Consider the following 22,484-nt stretch of genomic DNA (forward strand, 5'->3'; position numbering starts at 1 on the left):
ATTGACCGTGGGTTGAACCGTCCCTGTAAACATTTACTTAATTGCAAACGTTGGTGTGTTAGTTTGGGGGGGGGGGGGGGGGGGGTCAATGAATCTGGTAATGGCTGAAGCTGACACAATTATACAACAATGACAGTTATCAAAAAAAGTCATTCTCTGTATCATATATGTTGTTTAATTTAGCTTAATTGATCACTTCCGACAGGTGTGTAGGTAAAGTGTGTGAGACAGACCTATTACATGCTGTGCAGACCTGGAGGTGTTCCTTCTATTATATGAATGAACAGTAGGACAAGCACTCATAACAGTTTTAATTAAATAGAGATAAATAACCTTTAATGACTAAGTGAACAACATGGAGGTTTATGTTTTTAGGGTAATCTCAGCTGACCGTCTGCTCCACTAAAGTGTCAAACTTGTAGTTGCAAAGTCACGCTCTGACTTTCTACAAGCTGCGTGCCACAGTTTTCAGACTCTGACTTTCTGCAAGCTACCATTAAAGTACTTCCTGCATTTATCAGAGGGTTAGATCATATACACAGCCAAATATCATGTGATTCACAAAAAAAGAGGCTGTGGAGACATTTGACTGCGAGGTGTAAACCAGTCTGCTGAATTGTGAGAAGTATAAAGTCACGTAGTTATAGTAACTTTAGGGACTATAGCACATATTGAAAGCTTTGCAGTAACAGATTTGAAAGTCAACTTTTATTTGAAACACACATGTTATATATGCATGTTATTGTTATTCAACACATGACCTATGGGAGGTGTTTCGCTACAATGTAGGCTGGTTTACAGTTTGACAATGTTTTGTTTAATCCAACATCTCTCCACAAAATGTCTTCACCGGGGATACTTTTCCTCGGAGAGAAACTTCCAAATGAGTGCTCCCTGATGCTTCATGATACACTAAGATAAGATATTACACAAGTGAGTGTAACACTAGTCTAATGAAAATATACATACAACACTCAGGAGAAGTTGGTAACATAACTTTAAAACTTACAAAGACATAGGGCTGTACAATATCTTCCTAAATTTAAGTAAAGAATAAAACATATGCTCAGGGGGTTAAACGGTAACTGGAGTAGTGAAAATCCTCAACGGAGGTAAACACTGTCTATACAAAATAAAATAGCGTTACCAACCACGAGGCTACAAATGTGCCACCTAAATCAACTGATATTCTAAAAAAAATATATATATAGTTCAGAAAAGTCTTCAGATTTTCAGGTGCTTTAAAGTAGTAGAATTTGGTTGCTGTTAGAACTGCCGTTGCGTTCCTTTGAAGGGTTTGAAGCCGCCCACGTTGCCACCGCTGGGAATTGAGTTGTTCGTGATCTGTACAATTCGGTTAATTCCGGACGAAGAGTGACTGCACACAGAGAAACCAAAGCGAGAGGTGAGTCGGCTGACAGGCGGGATCATAGTATTCACTTTTATCATCACATGTTTGTTGTACCTGGAAGGGGACATCAAGCTGCCACGGCTGTCTCCCATTCTGCGATTATCAGCGTAACCTCCGCCCTGCGAGCTCGAGCCGCTGTGCCACTCCTTCCTCAGTCCCTGATCCCGGCTGTGACGCTCCACCACCACCTGCCGCCCGGAGCTGAACGGCTACAGAGACAGGAGAGATTTGGAGTTCGGAACCAGACTTCTATTGATTGCCAAATGTATGCAAGACACATGAGAATGTCTGTGTACTCCAGGCATAAAAAAAAAAAAGACTCAAAATAGAAGGGAAGAACTGCAAGAGCGGGCTAATGTTTCATTACCACACTACTGCAGGGAGGATCTTTGATTTCATTTCCAGTAAGTCATTAAAATGTAAAGGAGACTGGTCTTCAAAATGCTTTTTACATTAAACCCCAAAATGTATTCAATTTAAATAGGACAAATAAATATAAAAGCAGATGGTCCTCACAGATACTAATCACTTTGTCTTTTGTTTGTTAATTGACATACAATTATTAAGCTAATTGTATTTCTGTACATTGCAAATCATAAATCATTACTAATTTTACAGTTACCACATCCATTTTGAATGACCTGAGAAAATCCTGTAGCACTAGTATCAGAAATCTAAAAGAAAGGCACTTCAACTCAGTCAGAAAGTAAGCTGACCTGATCGTTCATCCCCATGGGTCTCCCTCCATCTCGGTCACTGTAGCTGCTCCTCCCCCGGCTGGTTGTGGAGCCTCCTCTGAGAACGGGCACTGGACCTTCTCTGCTCGGTCGCTCTGCACGCATCCGCATCGGTCCTCTGTTCAACCCCGCATTACTGCGGGTGAGACATGTAATACAATTATTATCTTATAACGATGGTGAGTGGGGGGGGTTTAAAATGGTCAACTAATGATACTTCTTTTTACAAAACTGCAAAAATGATTTACCGTAAATCTCCCTTGTTCGAGTTAATGCCACCATCACTCTTCCACCCATGCCCTCCGTCCCGGGGCGAGCGGTTGTGCGACATGCCGGGCATCGCAGCCCTGGCTCCCATTGGGCGACCGTGCATGGGAACTGGTCGCCTCTCTTCCCGTCGGTCGGTGTCCCGGAGCTCGTTGCGTGGAGGAGGGGGCTCGGCCCTGCGGACTGTTTCAAAGCTCTTGGGGTAGCGCTCGAATCCTGAGCTCTCTCTGTGGGGAGCAGGGCGACTCTTCTTCACTTCTGGCTCACCTTCAAACCGGTTACGTCTTGCAAAAAAAAAAAAAAATCGAAATAGGATTATTCTAAGAAAAATGTATTCTTCCAAAAAAAGGTCACACACACACACACACACACACACACACACACACACACACACACACACACACACACACACACACACACACACACACACACACACACACACACACACACACACACACACACACACACACACACACACACACACACACACACACACACACACACACACACACACACACACACACACACACACACACACACACACACACACACACACACACACACACACACACACACACACACACACACACACACACACACACACACACACACACACACACACACACACACACACACACACACACACACACACTAAGTTTTTTTAAAATTGTATCATCACTTACAATTCTTAAAGAAATCTAATGTACAGTATTGTTTATCTACTATTGCTTTTTTAGTTTCCATTTTATATAAATCTACTGCTGCATCTTGGGAAGTATTTGAAAATATATTTTCAATGGAGTTTTAACAATGAACTACAATTCCAGAACTTTGAACTGTTGTACCTGTCATACGAGTTGGAGGGCTCGGCAGCAGCCTCTGGAAATCGGCCCCTCTCTCTCGGAGTGAAGCTTGAGAAGCGGTTCTGCTGCCGGTTGTAGTTTGAGCCCTGGTTCAAACGGACATCGGACTCGGACTGCATTTTCTTGTTGCCATTCCAATAGGAATCGTCTCTCCGGCTGATACATTAAACACAACATAATTCAAGAGCTTGGATGTTTTTGAAGATTGGCATTTGTAGCTCGGACAAACTGAGGAAATGAATAACCATTATAAAACCAGGCTTTGTTTTAGGCTTAAAAAATATACTTAAATATGTACTTTGTTAAACAGTTTCCCTATTGAGAGCTTTGACATATCACATGCACCTAAGGGAAGCTGCAGAAATAGGAAGAATGACTATTTCTAAGCAACAAACAAAAGGCTAAGATATCTATGTTTTGAGTCAAACAGCTTTGGTCATAATCACACCCCCCTTAACTGCTGAGGTATAATACCCGTGTTCCACGTCGCGGCCCCTCTTCAGGTTGTTTCTCTTCTCTTGCTCATAACGGAGATGCTCCTGCTGCCTCCTCAGCTCCTCACGTTCACGTGCCATGCGCTCTGCCTCTTTACGTCGTTCCTGAAATAGGTCATATTTAAAAGCACTTACTGAGGGAAGCATAAGTTATTGAAAAATTACAAGCAGATAGTAAGTCACACTCTGAGAGGCTATAACCCAAATTATTTGGAACCATTACAAGTGGTTTATTAAAAAGCCACCCAATTCTTGCGAATAGAAACAGCTGTGTTCCCCTGTTGTACTGATGCATTCTGTACTGAAATGGTTTGTTATTAAAATCATTTATTCCTGAGATTTGAGAGGAGACACAAGATTTGTCTTGGGAAAGCAGTTGAGTTTGTCCATGCTCTCTGTACCTGCTCAATGCGGAGTCTCTCCCTCTCCAGCCTCTCCCTCTCCAAGCGCTCTCTTTCAAGTTTTTGTCTTTCCATCTCAAGTCTCTGGCGCTCCCGGAGCAGGTTTTCCCGTTCTTCGCGCTCGCGCAACAGACGGACACGCTCACGCTCCCTCCGTTCTTGTTCGGCAATTTCCCGCCGCCTTAAACCAAAATACATCCACTGACTTAGAACTTTAAAGAAAACAAATAAATGATCGTTTTTAACCTCCTAAATGTGTATGAACTGTGCGCCATGGCAGCTACCTGCGCAACTCCACGGCTCTGCGGGCTCGCTCTACACGAGCCATCCGTTCGCGCATCCTCTGCTCCTTCATCTTCTCAAACGGCAGGATGTGTTTTTCCTCCCCCTTGTTAAAGAAAGGACGCGGTTTGTCTCTCATCATCTCTAGCTGGAAGGGGAGAAAACATTTTTTTAATAGAGCTCAAAAAAGGTAAATCAAGGTAAAAGTGAAAACTAAGCTACATGAGTCATGAGTTTAATACCTCTTCGGGAGGGATCAACCATTTTGGTCGCCTTTGAACATTCATATTGACAAAGGGCTGTAAAAACAAACAAAAAAGAATCAAACAACATTATTTAACATCCTCTGATAGCACATTTAAAATACTTATTGGATTAAACACAAGTAAAAGTCTTACCCTTTCAAAATACCTCCCCCTTCTGAAAGGTCTCATTCTTCCAAAATTTGAATCTCTGCTGGGATGATGTACGAATGGCATCTTGCCTGGGCTTTTTGCCCCTGGAAAAGCAATCAATCAGAAAGACAGAATTAGACTTATTGATTAACTCAAATGATATTCTGTAAATGATTGAGGAGGGGGAATGAAACCTACGCCCATGCTTTCTGTCATCTTTCTTGAAGGAATCTTGCCCTGAGTTGGATGAAACCGAGTCAGATTTTCCACTTCTGGCATCCATTTTCTTGGATAAGTCCTTGTCCTTTTCAGGTAGTTTATCAAATTTCTTGTCTTCTTTTTTGTAAGGTGGCTGTACTCTGCGCATACGGGGAATAAATGGTTAAATGTGATTTCAAATGAACAAAGGAATCACTTTTAATTCATTTCTGTCACCTACTTGTTCATCAGTTTAGCGCCTGTGGAACTGCGCTTATCACTTGACTTGCTGGAACACGCTTTGTCCTCCACTTCCTTCTTTGAGCTTTCTTTTTTGAACGGATCATTTTTGGCCTATAAAAACAGCAATGAAATGAAACAATTCCACAGGTTCCCAATGATCATAAAAAAAAGGTTGCATTAGATCAATCAAGGCTGAACAATGTTGACTGTGTGCTAACGTACCCTTTCAACATATATCTGCTGTCCATGGAGCTCTGTGGAGTCGAGGTGGGAGACGCATCGGGTCACCTCTGTACTGGAGGACATCGTCACCAAGCCATAACACTTTGAACCAGGACTGCGAGCATTTGTCACCACCTTAGCACTTAAAACCTGTTGGTAACACATTTCATTAAACATTTTTCTCCAACATTGAACATCAAGTTCAAAGAAAATTCCAAGACAAACATGCACACGTCATTTACCTTCCCATATTTGCCAAACAGGTTCTTAAGATCAGCTGCTTTGGTGTTTGACGACAGGCCGCTCACCCATAGGTTGCGAGAAGAGCTGCTGTTGCCGTCGACACCTGGTTATAGATGTTTTTAAAATCACATTTAGGATTCATAGGGTACGAAAAATATTGTATTATGTTGGATGAAATGAGATTTTTTCCCCTGGGATTTAACATTTGGACAGGATGCTTACCCTTATCATCTTTTCCATCTCTGTCTCTTGAAGAGCTATGAAGCAGAAGTTGCAACAACAAGCAGTAAAAATGAGTAAGGGTAAAGAAAATGTGTTAAGTGACTAGCATACATCTAGTGGAACAAAACACCACATTTTGTGCTTCAAGAAAAGAAAAAAAAATCCTGTGGGCAAGGCGTGGATCTGAACGAATGTTTCGAAGGCTTCATTGCTTTTCCAGTGGTGAGAGGGGTCAGGTTGACAGCCAATTTATTCCCTGGACCAATGAAATCTTCGGAGTTTGTTCAACTTCACAGCGAATCATTTGACCATAGAGAAAAAAACACTGCCATCACGGGGACTAATGCTCTTTTACAATGCCTGGTGTAGAAACTGGAAATGGCTTTAAAAACAGCGGGAAAGGTCAAAGTAACAAAATAAGAGGTGTTCTCTCAGCTCCTGGTTAATGTAAAAAACGTAACCAACTTCAGAAAAACAAATCAGTGTAGTAAATGGCAGGATTAGGTACATCAGTGAACATTTCCCTTATGGCAAAAGAAATCTTGATGCTACCCACAATGTTGCGTTCTTAGTGAGCTGGACTTGGTAGTAGTATCAAAGAACTGACATAGAAAGACAAACCTCTTTGCTTGACCTGATGCCCCAGTAGAGGAGGGGCCTTTCTTCCCAGAATCCTTTTCTTTGTCTCCCATCTCGGCTTTCTTCTGGGCCTCTCTGCTGTCTTTCTTCGTGGGCTCACCCCTGGATCCATCATCTTTCTTACCATCTTTGTGGCCCTCGGTCTCTTCCGCCTTCATGTCATCATCTGGGCCCGTCTCAGTAGAGGCCTCTGGCTCATCATTGCCCTTCTCGGCCTCTGGATCTGGAAGTTTCATATGTTTACCTGTTTCCAGGAGATCATCACCATCGACATCTAGGGTGATTGCATCATCATTGGGGTTTGGGACGGACAGGTGATCGTCCTCAGCTTCGTTAGAGGAATTCATGGCTTTAGTATTCAGCTCAGCCAGCTCAGGCTCTACCTCTGGTTCCGTCTCCACCTCAGGCTCGGTGTCCAACTCTGGCTCAGCCTCCCCATCCATGTCTGGGTCGGCGTCCTCATCCACCTCTGGCTCGCCATCGGCATCCACCTCTGGCTCGCCATCGGCATCCACCTCTGGCTCGGCATCGGCATCCACCTCTGGCTCGGCATCAGCATCCACCTCTGGCTCGGCATCGGCATCGCCATCCACCTCTGGCTCAGGCTCTGAATCAGCCTCAGCCGCCACCGCCTCTGACTCTGGATCAGCCTCAGGCTGAGCAAGGCTGTCCTCACAGGGTTCAGGCTTAGAATTTTCACGAGTACCATCATCTGTATCAGTTACATCTGAGGGATTTAACAAGGGTAAACATGGCAAAACACAACTTTAACATTGACATGTTGCATGTAGCTTGACCTAAAAAGTAGAATAGAAAGCACATTTAGTGTTAATGGTCATCAAGGGCGTAGACACCACAGGAAGACACACAACACACACTCTTCACTGATCCAGGAGGTGGTGTATTGACTTCGTTCCTTGACACGTTAAGTACTTGAGTCATTATTCATCCTGTAGCAATTCCAGGTGATTCCTATGATGTGTGGCAATTCTCCACGTGAGAACTTGTGACAAAATGAGGAGGAACATCTCTTCATCATCTTCTCATAATGTAGAAATCCTCCCCAGCTGATCAGTCCATTGACCGTTTTAGGAAACTTAAATATCTTCCAATATTTCTTCAATAATCAATGTCATCAAGGCCTTATCAGTCAGTTTGTCATCAAATCCAACTGTGTGTCATGTGTCCAGTTACAGTAGAGTCTGACTTTTCAGTCCCGATGTGCGTCACATCTCTTCACTGCACACCAAACGTCCGGGCTGCAGCCAGCTTGCAGGAATATGTGCAATTTTTGATGCACGACGTCTCATGATCTTTCAGCTGCTTTCTGTCTGAAGGTGTCCGCATCTTTTACAAAGTCTTGCGGTCCTTGAACTACACAAATCCCAGCCCCTTTCACAGGCTTCCTCGCCTCACAAAACCCTCATTAAAAAAGGCGTTTGACTCCTTTGGTGGAGGTAAAATAATCGGATCTGTCGAGTGCAGTTGTTTATCCACCAATGTCCATCAAAAGGTCAACTGGAAAGTGAAACAGTCCACCAGTTCTTTCATCTTCCATTTCATTAGACATAATAAAATGTGAGCTCGTTTGTCAACATTCACTTTTGTTTCACTGGTAAAATGTGAAAAGTTTAACACCAGAGGCAATGGAAATCCATGGAATAAAACAGAAGTTTTGTTTAATAAAGTTTAAGTTGTCCAATGAAAATGGGTACCTGAGTCACGGCTACCCACATCTAATGATGCGTGTGGGTACCAAGAGTTGGTCTTCAAAGAAGGTCTTCATTAAACACATCCTGAGATGTAGATAGTGCAGTAGCTAGTAGGTTATGCATTCTACCATGAGTCTTGTGACATCATACTAAGAAGGAACCTAATGTTAGCAATGGACACACGTTTGCCAGTTTCCTTACCTTTTTCTGATTCGTACTCTTCAGTTTCCTAGGAAAAAAAGCAAAGTTGAGTTGAGAAATATATTTTTTACACGCAAGTTACGCATCAACCAAGTGTACAGAAATAAATACTCGCAATATTTCAGTGTTGTACCAACATTAATCCAATCTCACAAGCTAGAACACGTTCAGCTAAGAAACTGAGACATCAGTTTTACAGAATAATATGGAAGAGGATTCAGACAGTAAGAAGACAGGTCAGTTGCGAGTGTTGGAACGCTGTTAACTATTTCCAAGCATGATTAGTCTTACATTGCAAAACTGGCTCCCAATATGGTAATCAGACTTGCACTTAACGATCTACATGGTATCATTAAGATACAATGGAAATGATCGTCACTTTGAGACCCTCTTTTTTTAAGATTTTTTTTTTAAGTATTCGTGCAAAACACCGCAAACACGAAAATGCTACAGGGTTTGGTTAACATTCATGCAGCAGAATTGTATGCAACAGTCACCTTGGATAACACATCTTCCTCTCCTGTGGTGTCTGCATCAGAATCCACCTTTTTCCCTGAATGGTGAAAAGAAAAAGGAAAAACAATTCAAATGTACATCACAAAAAAGAAAGTACTGACTCTTTAGCCACCCTGTCTCAACTATAAGAGTCAACAAAAGATTACCTTTAACTTTCCCACCTTTACGAGTTGGTGTGTCAGCGGTGAGCGGGATTTCAATGTTTTCTGTGTCACAATCTTCATCTTCAAGAGCCTTGAAAAAAAAAAGAGAATAAAACAAATAAGTAGTCTGAAACCTCATGTTCGCCTTAGTTGTTCCTTCATCACATCAGTCTTGTGAAGCGATGACCAAGAGAGCAATTCTATACTGTGCAAGACAATGTTGAAGCCCAGCCTGTCAGTAATACCACCAATTGCAAAGTTTGCAAATTGTGCTCAAGACTGAAGATGAAGCCACTTATTCTGGCTTCTTTTTCTTTCGTAAAACTATCCCAGGGTCCAAAAGCAGATGTAAAAAAAAAGTGTATGGCTTCTACCTCAACATTGTATTTTTGCCTTCTCTTTTTCTTTCTTTTATTTGACACTGTATATGACATATTTGCATAGTTGTAAATTTAGTTTGTATCGGTCATGTCTGTGTGTGCTCTGCGGTGTGCATGTATGTGACTAATAAAGAGGGTTTCATCCTCTGATTCTCAGAGAGTTTAGACATCACTTCTTTTCACGTAGGCACAGGCTTTTAGCTAGGATTTTTTTTCAGGGTGTCCAATTTTTTTCAATGGTCCAGCAACGAGCTTGAGTATTGTAGGGGGGCCTGGGGGCATCCCCCGAACATTTTTGAAATTCACAACTCTGAAACACTATTTCCTGCATTTCGAGGTGCAAATTTTGTGGAATACAGCAACGTTTTTGTGCTGAGGCTGGGAGTAGATATGTGTGTGTGTCGGGGGGTGGGGAAGACCAGATCATTTTTGGGTAATATTATAATTACACTGATTGATATACAATATAATAGGTTTCATAAGTTAATAGAAAGAACAGTGAGTGTAACTGAAACTAAAAGGTACAACTTAATTGTCACATACATCTTGTATGTCTAGTTATTCAATTTTGTTAATCTATATCATATATCATATATTTATGCAAGACACATCGCATACAGCTGTATTAGCTATGTGTTTGTGATGGTTTTCTGACCTTTCACACCTTTGAACATTCACACAAGAAAACAATTCTTACATGACTACTCTGCTGGAAGAAGCTGGATTTCGTTGCCTGTGTTCTTCCTCTTCACAGTAACTTGAAGAAAGAATTTTCATTTAGCCTTATTTTTCATTTAGCCTTCATATCAAATCAAATCAAAATCAAATATTATAAAGGACATTATCAACTGTAAAATGTCAATAGTGGGAATTAAGTACACTGTTCTCCACAAACAACATCCATTTATCGATCTTTTAAAAGTATAGGCTCCCTATTACTCAAAGGAACCATACACATTTTGATCTCCATCATGCACCCCCTCCCCACTATAGTTCTCGCCGGTCTCATCGTCCTGACGTTTTTGTAGTTGTTTTTCCCCCGGTTCATCGACAGTTATTGCCACCAAAGAAGCCAGAAAAAATCCGAAATACTCCTATAGTTATCAGGCTTTCTGTCATGTTTGTAAAGATTGTTAAAAGAGAACGACCAGACGCCCATCTACCTAAAAGCCTGTCTAGGCATGACATAAACAGGACAGATGTATGCATTAACGTGATCAAATTAAAGCCGAAAAAGAAATCTGCTTAACCTCTATTACAAACGCATTTTACGAGCATGTGCGTGGTCCTCTCTATGGCTTGTACGCGCAATTAACAATCAAGTAACATCTGATTTAAAAAGTGGTGCTATATGCTAATGTCCCCAAAAAAGAGGCTGAGTAATACAACTCATTTTGACATCTTCAACACGTCGTTATGGGAACAGACGGGCCTTTCATGTCTGTTGTGCCGTTAGATTTTACCATTAGCCATTCATCATACATGATTATGTTTCTATTTTTAACCATTCAAGCTCAACCACCTGCAGTTTCCACTTTGTCAGAGAGGTTTTTAATTGTTATGTTTACCCAGGGTGTAGTTAAAAAAAACATCAAAATATGAACGTTAGAATGATATCGGTCATAGTTGCTAACGTTAGCCTTAGCAACCATGCAACGCGTTCCCTAGCTCGGTCAACCCTTCAATGCATAAATCAGATCGTTCTTTAATTACCTGTCTCAGTCTTGCAAGAAGAACACTCTTAACACCAGAAGTATCCAAATTCCTTTGTTTGAGCTCGGATTTAAGATCAACAACTCTTAATTCTGATATTTTCTTGGACTCCGTGGAAATGGCACCCGTCGCCATTTTACCTCAGGATTAGTGATTCGCACCGTGCGACTGCGCAGATTTTTTATTTGTCTGCAGCTTCTTCTTGGTTGTACTTGTTTCGGCGCTACTGAAAGCCTTTACGCCCCCTACTGTGGAGGGGGAACCAGTGAATCAATAGACTAAAACACATCCATAACATGTTTCATGAACAAAACAGATACAAGGCCATTCATTATACACAGATTTTATACACCAATTGTTTTGCTGTGTTGCTTGATACATAGCACTACCAAACATATAATACTGTGCAAAATATACACGTTGTGTTCTTATAAACTAGTAATTATATATTTACTACCGTCATCCTGCAGCTATTCATTAGTTTCTACTATTTTTCTTTTACCTTTTTATATTTATTATCATTGGTATTTGATTTGAAATGTTTAAAATGTGTGCATGCCACATTACTAAACACTTTTTAGCAAGAACATTTTTAGACACACATTCATAATTAATGTTACATGGCATGGTTTCCTGGGATTAAGCATATCTTGGAATTTACGATTTGGAATCACTGAAAACACAATTCAAAGTGACATGCCGATGTTTATCTATCTTCAAGCCACAACTTAGTGCAGATTCACAGACAATATTCATGTAATTATATTGTTGGGTTCAAAATATAAATGATTCTATGTCCAAACTTACCACACCAGGTAGCCTCAGATAGTAATAGTAGAAAACTCTCGGACCATTAGTTAGGCTTCTACTTTCCATATTCAGATGAATAATACAAAATATAATTGAACTATTCATTTACCCAGCAGCATAATGGGAAATAACGGAATAGTTTAAGTTCTACCCGCTGCAACATTCAAGTGATGTAAACATTACCACATGAATACTAATAATTGTATGATGTGATCGACATATTTTTTTTATCTGTGTTTGTATTTTATTTTATTTTATGCATGTTGATGTATGCATCATAAATATTATGACAAATTCCCAAGTGGTAAGTTATTTGGCAATAAACTTCTGATTCTGATATGAAATGAGCCCTTCTGCACACGTCCAACCCATATCCGCTAGTGGGCGCCCAAGTATTTGGAATCGAGGATTTAAGGAGAGTAATGCATGCAAAAACAATTATACTTAAGCCTAGGCTATCGTATCATCTGTAGCCTACATAGCAGGCGTACACAAAGCAGATGTGGCTTCAATTATACAGCGCTTGTAATGCTCATTTTCGACTTAAAACAGGACGAGGAAAATGAGAATTGCGATACATTCTGCGTTGAAAAGTGAAAAGGATTAAGTGGAGCTGTTGCAAAGTGTCGTAAAGTCGCTGAAGGCTTGCCGGCGATCTGCCGCCTCCCTTTGGTAGAGAGGGGAACAGCTGTGTTGTATGTAGCAGGCGAACAGACGACCTGCTGGGTAAACAAGAGTGGATGCATCGAAAGGCAGGAATGGCAACTTCGTCGAGGGCTTATAGTGCGACATATCTACTCTTTCAAATAGAAACACAATAGACAGGTTGGTCTATCTTTTTAAATTCCATATGATGTTTTTGTTAGCTAAATGGCTGTGTTTGATCGGGTATTTGGTGAGTGAAGTGGAACTAGCCTTTACGTTAGCTTAGCTTGTAGCCATCCAGGGCCCATTGCCTTCGATGTTGCTTCTCGGCTCAGCTCGGGACTGTGTTGTCAGTTTCACAATCCCAACCACTCTCCTCCTCGGATCGAGATTTTTATGCAGGCCTGTCTAGTTGCACTTAGGCTTAACATTTGGATAAATGCTCGTGTACAACGCTTGTCATTATTCCCCGCAGGATTTCACCTCTCATGTTACAAAAAGGACGGTGACACATTTTGAGAAAAGGACTTAGACGAGGTACGTACTGTCTTTGTTGTCTTCTGTCTGGAGCAACTAATATGTGTTCAGGCTAGGTGGCTAGCTGTCTTCCTTGGTTTCTTTCGAGTCTTTATGTTAAGTATCTCAATATAAGTTGATAACCATAGATATGCATATTTAAATGGTTATCCATTAACTCGAGTTTATCTGGCCCTAGTGACTTCAGCAGCGTTTGTGGGATACACACAGGCAGCAGCCGAGCTTATTGTAATTGTTTAGCGTTGTAGAAACTATGCTTAGCCTCAGTTTCAGGCTGCATACTGTCAAGCTAAATACATCTGTGATGCTCTTTTTATTTTTGCTTGCCTAGCCAGAATGGTTGGTAGTCGTTTGGGAGACAGAAAGCACAGGGAGAATTGTTAGCAGCAGCTCAGCAGTCCTGTCTCAGTCGTACATCTTGAATTGGTTTGCTGTTGCCATTTCTGTTACACCATATGTTTTTATGCTATGACTATGCTTTGAATGCTATACTTGATAGTATCTTCAGTATCTCCTACTTGTAGTTATGTGTACCCTTTTTTAAATAGAAAATGTGCATTATTCAGCCTTGGTGCATGGGGATTTTGTACCTTCAGGGCTGTCCTCTGAGGCCCCTGAATTCATGCATGTCATTGCGCAGCTTTCTCTGTGGCATCTGAAGGACTCTCACTTATTAACTGAGTTGTATATAAAAGCATAGATCACTGTGGCTTATGTCAGGCATCATAAACCTCTATAAGTCTTTTTCACAAAGGTTGCAGCTTCAGGTCAAGTGACAACTAACATGTTTTTATGAAATCAGTTGGGAATGAATAATGCTATTACATTACTTTGTGTGTGTTCAGTCTAGCCCATACTATTTAATGCAGTGCAACCACAAGAATATCAATAACACCTTTACCATCTAATCCAACCCTATATGATAACCCTGCAGCAACACAACCAGGAATGTTGTTGTGTTACATTTTTACTCTACCCGAGGGATGGAAAGTGAATTCCCTTTTGAAAGGTCTATATGAGTCTTGAAATTCTAACAACCACAATGTGTTAAATGCAGTAGTTGAATGATTAGGCTATGTTTTACCCTGTTTGTCAGGATTTCTCTAACGGAAGCTTTATTTTAATGAAGAAAACATTTAGTAGGAATGTTGATAGATGCAAGACATCCCAAAGTCTTAATATTTGTAGTTCTCAGGAAACAGTGTTGATGGGACTAGCACAGCATTAGTTTTGCCACATCAGTTGTTCTTCCAGATAAACACATAGACAGGGTCAGTACAATATGTTCCTTAATTTTGTGAAAGAATCATATCAAGAAGTGTGGTTGGCTTGTCACTGTGGGTGATATCCCTACATGCGTATAGTGCATTAATCATGCAATTTTCTTTCACACTGTTTTGAAATCTTCAAAAAACAGTGTGTTTTTGCCTAAAATACAAAATGAGGATCTCCAAACAGATGTTTTTGATCGGTATTTGAGAGTAAATAATCCTGATAATTTCATTAATTTAAAAATAATTGAATTGTTTTCTACAAACAGCAATATCACAATATCCTGCTTGTGATCTAACCAATTAGGGGGATATTAGAATATATATATAAATGGGCATATCATTCAATTGTATCCATTGCATTCAAATGATCCTTTGACAGCTGAGGGCGCGGGGACTTAATTTTTTGTCAATTTGTAAACCTTGTTTCTCAAAATTGTGTACCTCGTCAAAGCCAACAGCACTGTTGCCTGACAGCGGGTGTAATAGGTCATGAGCCATCTGAAAATCATCTTCACAGAGACACGTACGCTTTGTTGTATTTCGAAGAAGCCTACATTTCAGCAATGCTGGAATTTGGCGTTGCTCCGGGAGACCTTGCACTGCTGTGAAAATTCCCCCACTGCAACATGCCTAAAGAGTCCCTTTCTTTGGGAGTTACTTTTTAGCGTTCAAAATTTAGAACAAACTGTCCCAAAGTCAAGACATAAACACGAGACCAGCTTCATGGTGGATATCCCCCCGTTGGGATCATATCTGTATTAAGTCTGTTTGAACTGTTCTGTTGAATCAAGAATAAAGCAAACACATTAGTATTGACTTAGCCATTACAGTTTATTTATTATCTGTCTTTAATCAGCAACCTTGGGTCATGATGTCTTAATTTGTACTAACAAACATAATGACAGTGAGTGAATGAACACATTGAACACTGAAGTATTGTAATAGGCATATGAATGTTTGCTTTTTGGTCTGTGTGCTGTTGACTGATGAGTAAAATGCCAGAAAATAACCTGGAATAACATGTGATTCTGAAGATGTTCTGATATGCTCTGATGTAAGTAAGTGGTGTTGAACAACTAACAAAAGACAGCATAATGAGAATAACCAGTATCATATGATCTGTATCATGAATATATTAAGTGATCTGGATGAAAATGTGGATGTTAGATGATTTTGGATTTATTTTGTAATCTTGTAGTCTTACTGATATTTGCCTCTTTTATTACCTGACTTTGGCAGTTTATTTTCTATTTAATAGAACCTTTTTTAAGATTTCCGTGGTACACGTATGTATTAAAAGTAGTCAAAGTTGATCTTTACTAGGCACCGAGATTTATCACTGATAGTTGAACGGGCCATTGGTGACTGGCTTTTGTATGATTTATACTTAACAGTGTATTTTAGCATTGTATTTGTGGCTGAATGAGAACGTTGAATTCATTGTCAAACTCATAACTAATGGCGATGATTTGCTTTTAATTTTTTGATAAGTTGTCTTTCTTTTTTCAGAACATTTCAAAGGCTTTAGTCCCTGACATAATGATCTGTCTTTTGGCACTCATGCAGTACAACGGATTGTGCACCTGTAACTCTTTCCCCTTCTTTTTTTTCCAGGTTTTGTGAGATGCAGCGAAAAGGTGCCTAAGAACTGATGCAAGAGCCCTTTCTGTTTGCCCTTTGAGGAAGCACCTGCCACCATGAAGAGTGAGGTGCCAACTGAGGCCCCCAGCAGACAGGAGCATCTGAAGGAGCCGCTGGTGAACCCAGAGCCCATGGAGGCAGCCAAGAGCTTCCCTGACAACATGGAGGTGATCGGAAAGGCAGGCAGCGAATTTGAAACCTTGTGTGAGTCCAGGCATCGGCCCCTGAGGGACACAGGCACACATAGAGACTCAGAACGGACCCTACCTGGGCGCAGAAAAAGAAAAGGCCAACAGGCAGGGCCCTCAGACTGCTCGCTGAAGGAGGGCCACATCAGTGAGAGTTCACTGGCCCCACAGCGTCCCAGGGTAGAACTTTTACAGCACCCCAGTGAGGATGAACATAATCATGAGTCCTCTTTTAGTGACTGTGCTTCTTCCCCTTCCTCTAGCCTGCGATTTGGGGACTCGGACACTCTTAGTTCAGAGGAGGAGGGGGAAGCTGGAGCAACAGGGGCCCAACACAAGGCTCCTGCCCTGACAACAGGCGGAGCCGCTGGAGTTGGCGTGCGCCCTGTTCTGGGTCGAACTCGGGGGAATCGCTCTCATAAGTGGGTGAGGTCTGAAGCTGAGCCAGTGCTGCTGAAGCGGCCGTGTCTGAGCAGCCGGCGGCCTCTTCATAGGAAGCGCTTTTTGAAAACGCCTCCTGGAGGGGGTCAGCGGACTCAGAAGCAAAAGGAACGACTACTACTGCAGAGAAAGAAACGCGAAGTGATTGCACGTAGAAAGTATGCTCTACTCCACAGCACCAGTAGTTCTAGCGAGGAGCTGAGTAGTAACTCTTCCTCTCCCTCGTCTACGGAAGCAGAAGATGAGCTGTATGTAGATGTCAGCAGCACCAGCAGCCAGCCCAACAGTGCTACCGTAGCCACAGGTAATCGTTTTATCAATGTGTAGCAGCGCTGTTTAATATTGTTTTACAGCATTTCACAGGCTGGTTTCAACTAGGCTGTATCATATTGTTAAAAGCATTGTAAATTAAGATGTAAGGCTCAAGCAGCGTAATACTGTGGGATTGCAGTGTGATCACCACGGCACCACGGACAACAGAGGGACTATGCATTCAGGATCAGTCATATTTTTAAGGCTCACTTAACCTGAGCACAGTTCGGTTTGGAGTAGGTAAATGTATTGTATATCTATTGTATTGATAATCAACCAATAAAATAAGCTTTAAATGGCTAACACAGTAGGATAGGGCCTTTTGTAACTGATATTAGATAACAGGGCAGTAGAGTTGTGGCAGTATCATGAAAATGATGTATCCTTGTGCTCACAGGCACGAGAATCTCCAACGTTGCAGAAGGGAAGCACAATCCAGCATGAATTAACATTTGGAATGCTTTTAATTCATGCAATAGGAATTAATATTATACACTGAAAAGCAGAACAGAAAAACCGAAATGAAGAGGTCAACACATTATGCAACTTTCACAATGACCTGGCCTTACAAAATGGTTTGCTAATGTTGTACATTTTTAGTGTTGCTCATTTCAGAACGTGTTAAGCTTTTCAACAAAAGGCTTTCTGTTCGCCTCACTGTTGCTATCTGAAATGAATTGTCTATAGCAGAAGTGTGATAATGGTAAGCAATCTCACTTATTGTGTGTTTACTGAAGCCAGATCAAGAGTCTGCAGGTTTTTCTACACCAGGTGGTGTCATCCTATCTCTCAACCAAAGAAGTGAAAGTAAACAGGACTCACCTTGCATTGTGTTCGGCTGTAGTAGCTGTAGTGAAAACATAGTCATAAATGGCTGGTGCCTTCCACATGGCATCCTACTTCTGCTCTAGTGTGTCCCACATTAAAATACTGGGTGATAAATCTAACAAACCTTATTATAGTCTTTAAATTCAGTTCTGCATAAACATGATAATGTTGCAACATGCGTACGAATATTGTCTGCCTGTCTTGTTATGGTCTGGGCACAGCTGATGGAGGAGTACTCCCTTCTGCTTTTAATGGTCCCACACCTGGCAGGCTGTAATGGAAACCGCAGCCCTCTGAACCTGTCAGAACAACAGGTTTTTACGCCTCCTAAATCTAAACTATAGCTTTCTTCTGTCATATATTTTCAAATAGCCGTTTAGCCTCAGCAATATTCCTGCTGCTGGGACCCTGGGAGAATGGAAAGTTAGCTGTTGTGCCTCTATGGTGGGAGGCAGCTGGGAGGAAACTCAGGCACTGTTTAGTGACAGCCTTTGCATAGATACAGGTCTCACAGGGAAAGCAAGGCATTTGTTTACAGTAGGGGAAAGTGAGGAAGCAAGTGATGAAACCTGCCTTCTTAATTCCCAGAGTTGGAGCAGGTGTGTGATGTAGCCTGGGTTCATTTAAGTTATTTAATAAGATGACATGTTGCCTTTATGTGCATGTCACACCTGCATTGTTGTTTTTATATCAAATACAAATCTGACTATGCATGCTTTTGACTTCATCAATAGCAGTTACAAAGGATGATTGTTCAGTCCTGCAAATATCAGACAATGGGTTGGTGGATTTCAGAAAGTTGTCAAATGTTTTTGACATTTTTGATAGTTTGATATGTAAGGTCTAATAATATATATATACCCTGCACACCGTAGAATTATTTACAAGTTGTAAGAAAAGTAGGATGTTGTTGTTTGTGTGAAGGCTTCACCTCAGTGCCAGGCAGCACGTCTTGCAGAGGGTGCTAAGCAGCAGTTCTCAGGGGGCAGTTGGAATAGAAATCACACTAGAGAATTATGGCCAGGCACTAAGTGTTGTGCCTAACAGCACAGTATTCCTTTTCTGATGCATAACATTGTTTGACTTTGTTAAACACTATCACAAGTTCTGTAGACATTTAAAAAATGTAAAGGCTTCAGTGCAGTCACTGTACTGGTGGGTCTGAGCAGAGACAGGTTAATGTTCTATCTATTTATTTATTGGTTGGACAAAAATGTGTATGGATTGGAAACAAGAAGATGACATGTATCTGCCAAAAAAAGTTTATTTAGATTGAATTATTTAGAAGGGGATTTATAAGTTTGACTCATACACCAGATGCTTTTCATCACAGGTGGGGACGAAAATAATATATGACAGTGTGCTCAACAGGAGTAGAGTAAGCTGTGTTGTATTAGAAAAAACACACAACACATTACCTATTTGGGAAAGCAACGCCCCCATTTCCTCCCATGGTCTTGGCAGTGTCTCCATCAAGAAGAGAATAATGCAGTTAAGATTAAATTGAAGAATTCGCTTTATAAAGATTACTGTCAGTACTCCATTTCCAGATGTCCTTTGTGAGTATTAACGTAACCCACATCGCACAACAGAAACTTAGTTCATCACAGGGAGTGCTCAAGCCCTGGCAAATTAATTTCATACAAATGCGAATATGAAGATTGTCACGGCATACTTTACGATCAACATTTGCGGCACAATAAAAAGTGTTTGTGCTCATTTTATGAAACTTTTAATAATGTTAAACTATAATTGCCATTTATCAGTCAACTACCCTCATCGCTGTTAGTTTTGATCCCTTTTGCAAACACCTGCTCTATGTGAACTCACCTGAGTGGGCTCACACGGTATTTAGTCCAGGCAGAGATAAAGTAAGATCTAGTGCACAGGCAGCCAATCACAGGGCAGACTTAGGAACGTGGAATGGGAAAAAGCCAATCCCAACGCAAACGGAGTTGAGCACCGATGACCTACATTTCTCCCGGTAAACTGTTAAGCCCGATGATACTGCTGTTAGCATTATGAAACTGGAGAAATACTATCTGGCTACCTACCTACACAAGTTGCTCTTTCAATTGAAGCCATTCAAAAAGAAAGCAGAAAAAAAAAATTGAAGCTGGAAAAGTGTGAAATGTAAATGTGTTTAATTCCTGATAATTAAACCCAAGCAGTCAGGCTACAGGTTATTATGATTTCAAGTATTTTCTGTCCATTGTGTTTATCTGCCTTTGTCAGACTGTATGGTGTCTGTCTAAACTAATTCAACTCATGTGCTCAGGTGTCCTGGATGAGGATGTGGTTGTAATTGAGGCCACTCCTGCTCCAACTCCTGCTGTCCCTGCAAGCGAGGAGATCAACGTCACCTCAACAGACAGTGAAGTGGAAATCGTCACAGTCGGAGATGGTTTCAGGTAGGCTCTTCAGCTTTTTCAACAGGCTTTGTAATAAAATGCTTATGTTCATTTTACATTACAGTAGCGTAACTTCCCCGTACAGCACTAGGTATAAAGTTTATTTATAGTAGTTTGTTTTCTGTAAACAGCGTGTGTCTAAAGGTGTGGGAAGGCTGGAAGACTTATTGGATGGATAATAAATAGTAGGCTCCTACGAGAGAATAGTCTTCTCACACATTATAGAATATTTTATTGTTTGAACAAAAAATGTTTGTGTATGCTATCGGTTATAGATACAGTGGGGCAAAAAAGTATTTAGTCAGCCACCAATTGTGCAAGTTCTCCCATTTAAAAAGATGAGAGAGGCCTGTAATGTTTATCATAGGTATACCTCAACTATGAGAGACAGAATGAGAAAAAAAAATCCAGGAAATCACATTGTAGGATTTGTAATGAATTAATTGGTAAATTCCTCGGTAAAATAAGTATTTGGTCACCTACAAACAAGCAAGATTTCTGGCTCTCACAGACCTGTAACTTCTTCTTTAAGAGGCTCCTCTGTCCTCCACTCGTTCCCTGTATTAATGGCACCTTTTTGAACTCGTTATCAGTATAAAAGACACCTGTCCACAACCTCAAACAGTCATACTCCAAACTCCACTATGGCCAAGACCAAAGAGCTGTCAAAGGAGACCAGAGACAAAATTGTAGACCTGCACCAGGCTGGGAAAACTGAATCTGCAATAGGTAAGCAGCTTGGTGTGAAGAAATCACCTGTGGGAGCAATTATTAGAAAATGGAAGACATACAAGACCACTGCTAATCTCCCTCGATCTGGGGCTCCACGCAACATCTCACCCCGTGGGGTCAAAATGATCACAAGAACGGTGAGCAAAAATCCCAGAACCACACGGGGGGACCTAGTGAATGACCTGCAGAGAGCTGGGACCAAAGTAACAGAGGCTACCATCAGTAACACACTACGCCGCCAGGGACTGAAATCCTGCAGTTCCAGACGTGTCCCCCTGCTTAAGCCAGTACATGTCCAGGCCCATCTGAAGTTTGCTAGAGGGCATTTGGATGATCCAGAAGAGGATTGGGAGAATGTCATATGGTCAGATGAAGCCAAAATAGAACTTTTTGGTAAAAACTCAACTCGTTGTGTTTGGAGGAGAAAGAATGCAGAGTTGCATCCAAAGAACACCATACCTACTGTGAAGCATGGGGGTGGAAACATCATGCTTTGGGGCTGTTTTTCTGCAAAGGGACCAGGACGACTGATCCGTGTAAAGGAAAGAATGAATGGGGCCATGTATCGTGAGATTTTGAGTGAAAACCTCCTTCCATCAGCAAGGGCACTGAAGATGAAGCGTGGCTGGGTCTTTCAGCATGACAATGATCCCAAACACAGCGCCAGGGCAACGAAGGAGTGGCTTTCGTAAGAAGCATTTCCAGGTCCTGGAGTGGCCTAGTCAGTCTCCAGATCTCAACCCCATAGAAAATCTTTTGAGGGAGTTGAAAGTCCGTGTTGCCCAGTGACAGCCCCAAAACATCACTGCTTTAGAGGAGATCTGCATGGAGGAATGGGCCAAAATACCAGCAACAGTGTGTGGAAATCTTGTGAAGACTTACAGAAAGCGTTTGACCTCTGTCATTGCCAACAAAGGGTATATAACAAAGTATTGAGATGAACTTTTGTTATTGACCAAATACTTATTTTCCACAATAATTTGAAATAACTTCTTTAAAAATCCTACAATGTGATTTTCTGGATTTTCTTTTCTCATTCTGTCTCTCATAGTTGAGGTATACCTATGATAAAAATGACAGGCCTCTCTCATCTTTTTAAATGGGAGAACTTGCACAATTGGTGGCTGACTAAATACTTTTTTGCCCCACTGTATGTTTAGGACCTAATATCGAACCCTGAGGTACACCACAAGTATTGTTGTCGAATGAAAGAGATGGATTCAGAAATGCTACTGTTATTTGTCAGAGCATTTTAGAGCATTTTTCTTTTGTGAGTTATCTGGTCTTTTGAAACCTGGAGCTAACACAAGCTTCTCAGTTTTATTTGCATGACTGATCATGTGGTAGTGTTCCCCTTTCTTAAAGTGTGAGGAACCCTGCTTT

The 22,484-nt window shown here is 41.2% G+C and overlaps 2 protein-coding genes across 5 annotated transcripts in view; one reads left to right on the plus strand and one right to left on the minus strand.

Moving 5' to 3' along the window:
• Positions 1 to 689: 689 nt before the first annotated feature.
• sltm (SAFB-like, transcription modulator) lies at positions 690 to 11,438 on the minus strand. Of its 3 annotated transcripts, XM_063880457.1 has the most exons (21): positions 11,283 to 11,438; positions 9,193 to 9,280; positions 9,028 to 9,083; positions 8,531 to 8,558; positions 7,211 to 7,344; positions 6,600 to 7,156; positions 5,979 to 6,013; positions 5,756 to 5,859; positions 5,514 to 5,663; positions 5,290 to 5,402; positions 5,049 to 5,209; positions 4,854 to 4,954; positions 4,698 to 4,754; positions 4,458 to 4,603; positions 4,174 to 4,354; positions 3,753 to 3,877; positions 3,261 to 3,434; positions 2,397 to 2,699; positions 2,128 to 2,284; positions 1,466 to 1,620; positions 690 to 1,378 (listed from the first exon to the last, which is right to left on the minus strand). In XM_063880457.1, exons 1-21 carry the CDS (start codon positions 11,415 to 11,417, stop codon positions 1,267 to 1,269), a joined length of 3,072 nt encoding a protein of 1,023 aa, XP_063736527.1. In that variant the 5' UTR covers positions 11,418 to 11,438; the 3' UTR covers positions 690 to 1,266. The 3 variants fall into 3 exon arrangements, with proteins under 3 accessions (XP_063736527.1, XP_063736525.1, XP_063736524.1); XM_063880455.1 differs by having other exon boundaries at positions 6,600 to 7,344; positions 9,208 to 9,280; XM_063880454.1 differs by having other exon boundaries at positions 6,600 to 7,344.
• Positions 11,439 to 12,777: 1,339 nt separating this feature from the next.
• rnf111 (ring finger protein 111) overlaps positions 12,778 to 22,484 on the plus strand; it is a 28,961-nt gene continuing 19,254 nt past the window's right edge. For both annotated transcript variants that reach the window (XM_063882118.1, XM_063882119.1), the window contains exons 1-3: positions 12,778 to 12,917; positions 16,163 to 17,122; positions 20,237 to 20,369. In XM_063882118.1, the coding sequence (XP_063738188.1) occupies positions 16,246 to 17,122; positions 20,237 to 20,369 (1,010 nt within the window). In that variant the 5' untranslated portion in view covers positions 12,778 to 12,917; positions 16,163 to 16,245. The remainder of the gene's footprint in view (positions 12,918 to 16,162; positions 17,123 to 20,236; positions 20,370 to 22,484) is intronic.

This window comes from Eleginops maclovinus, chromosome 4, assembly GCF_036324505.1.
Source record: "Eleginops maclovinus isolate JMC-PN-2008 ecotype Puerto Natales chromosome 4, JC_Emac_rtc_rv5, whole genome shotgun sequence".
In the NCBI taxonomy this organism is placed as follows: Eukaryota; Metazoa; Chordata; class Actinopteri; order Perciformes; family Eleginopidae; genus Eleginops; species Eleginops maclovinus.

Coding starts and splice junctions, on each gene's coding strand:
- sltm (XM_063880454.1), bottom strand. CDS start 11,417: ATGGCGACGGGTGCCATTTCCACGGAGTCCAAGAAAATATCAGAATTA. Junction 4,604..4,697: donor GGTTGATCCCTCCCGAAGAG/GTATTAAACTCA, acceptor CTCCCCTTCCAG/CTAGAGATGATGAGAGACAA. Junction 2,285..2,396: donor TCGAACAAGGGAGATTTACG/GTAAATCATTTT, acceptor TCTCACCCGCAG/TAATGCGGGGTTGAACAGAG.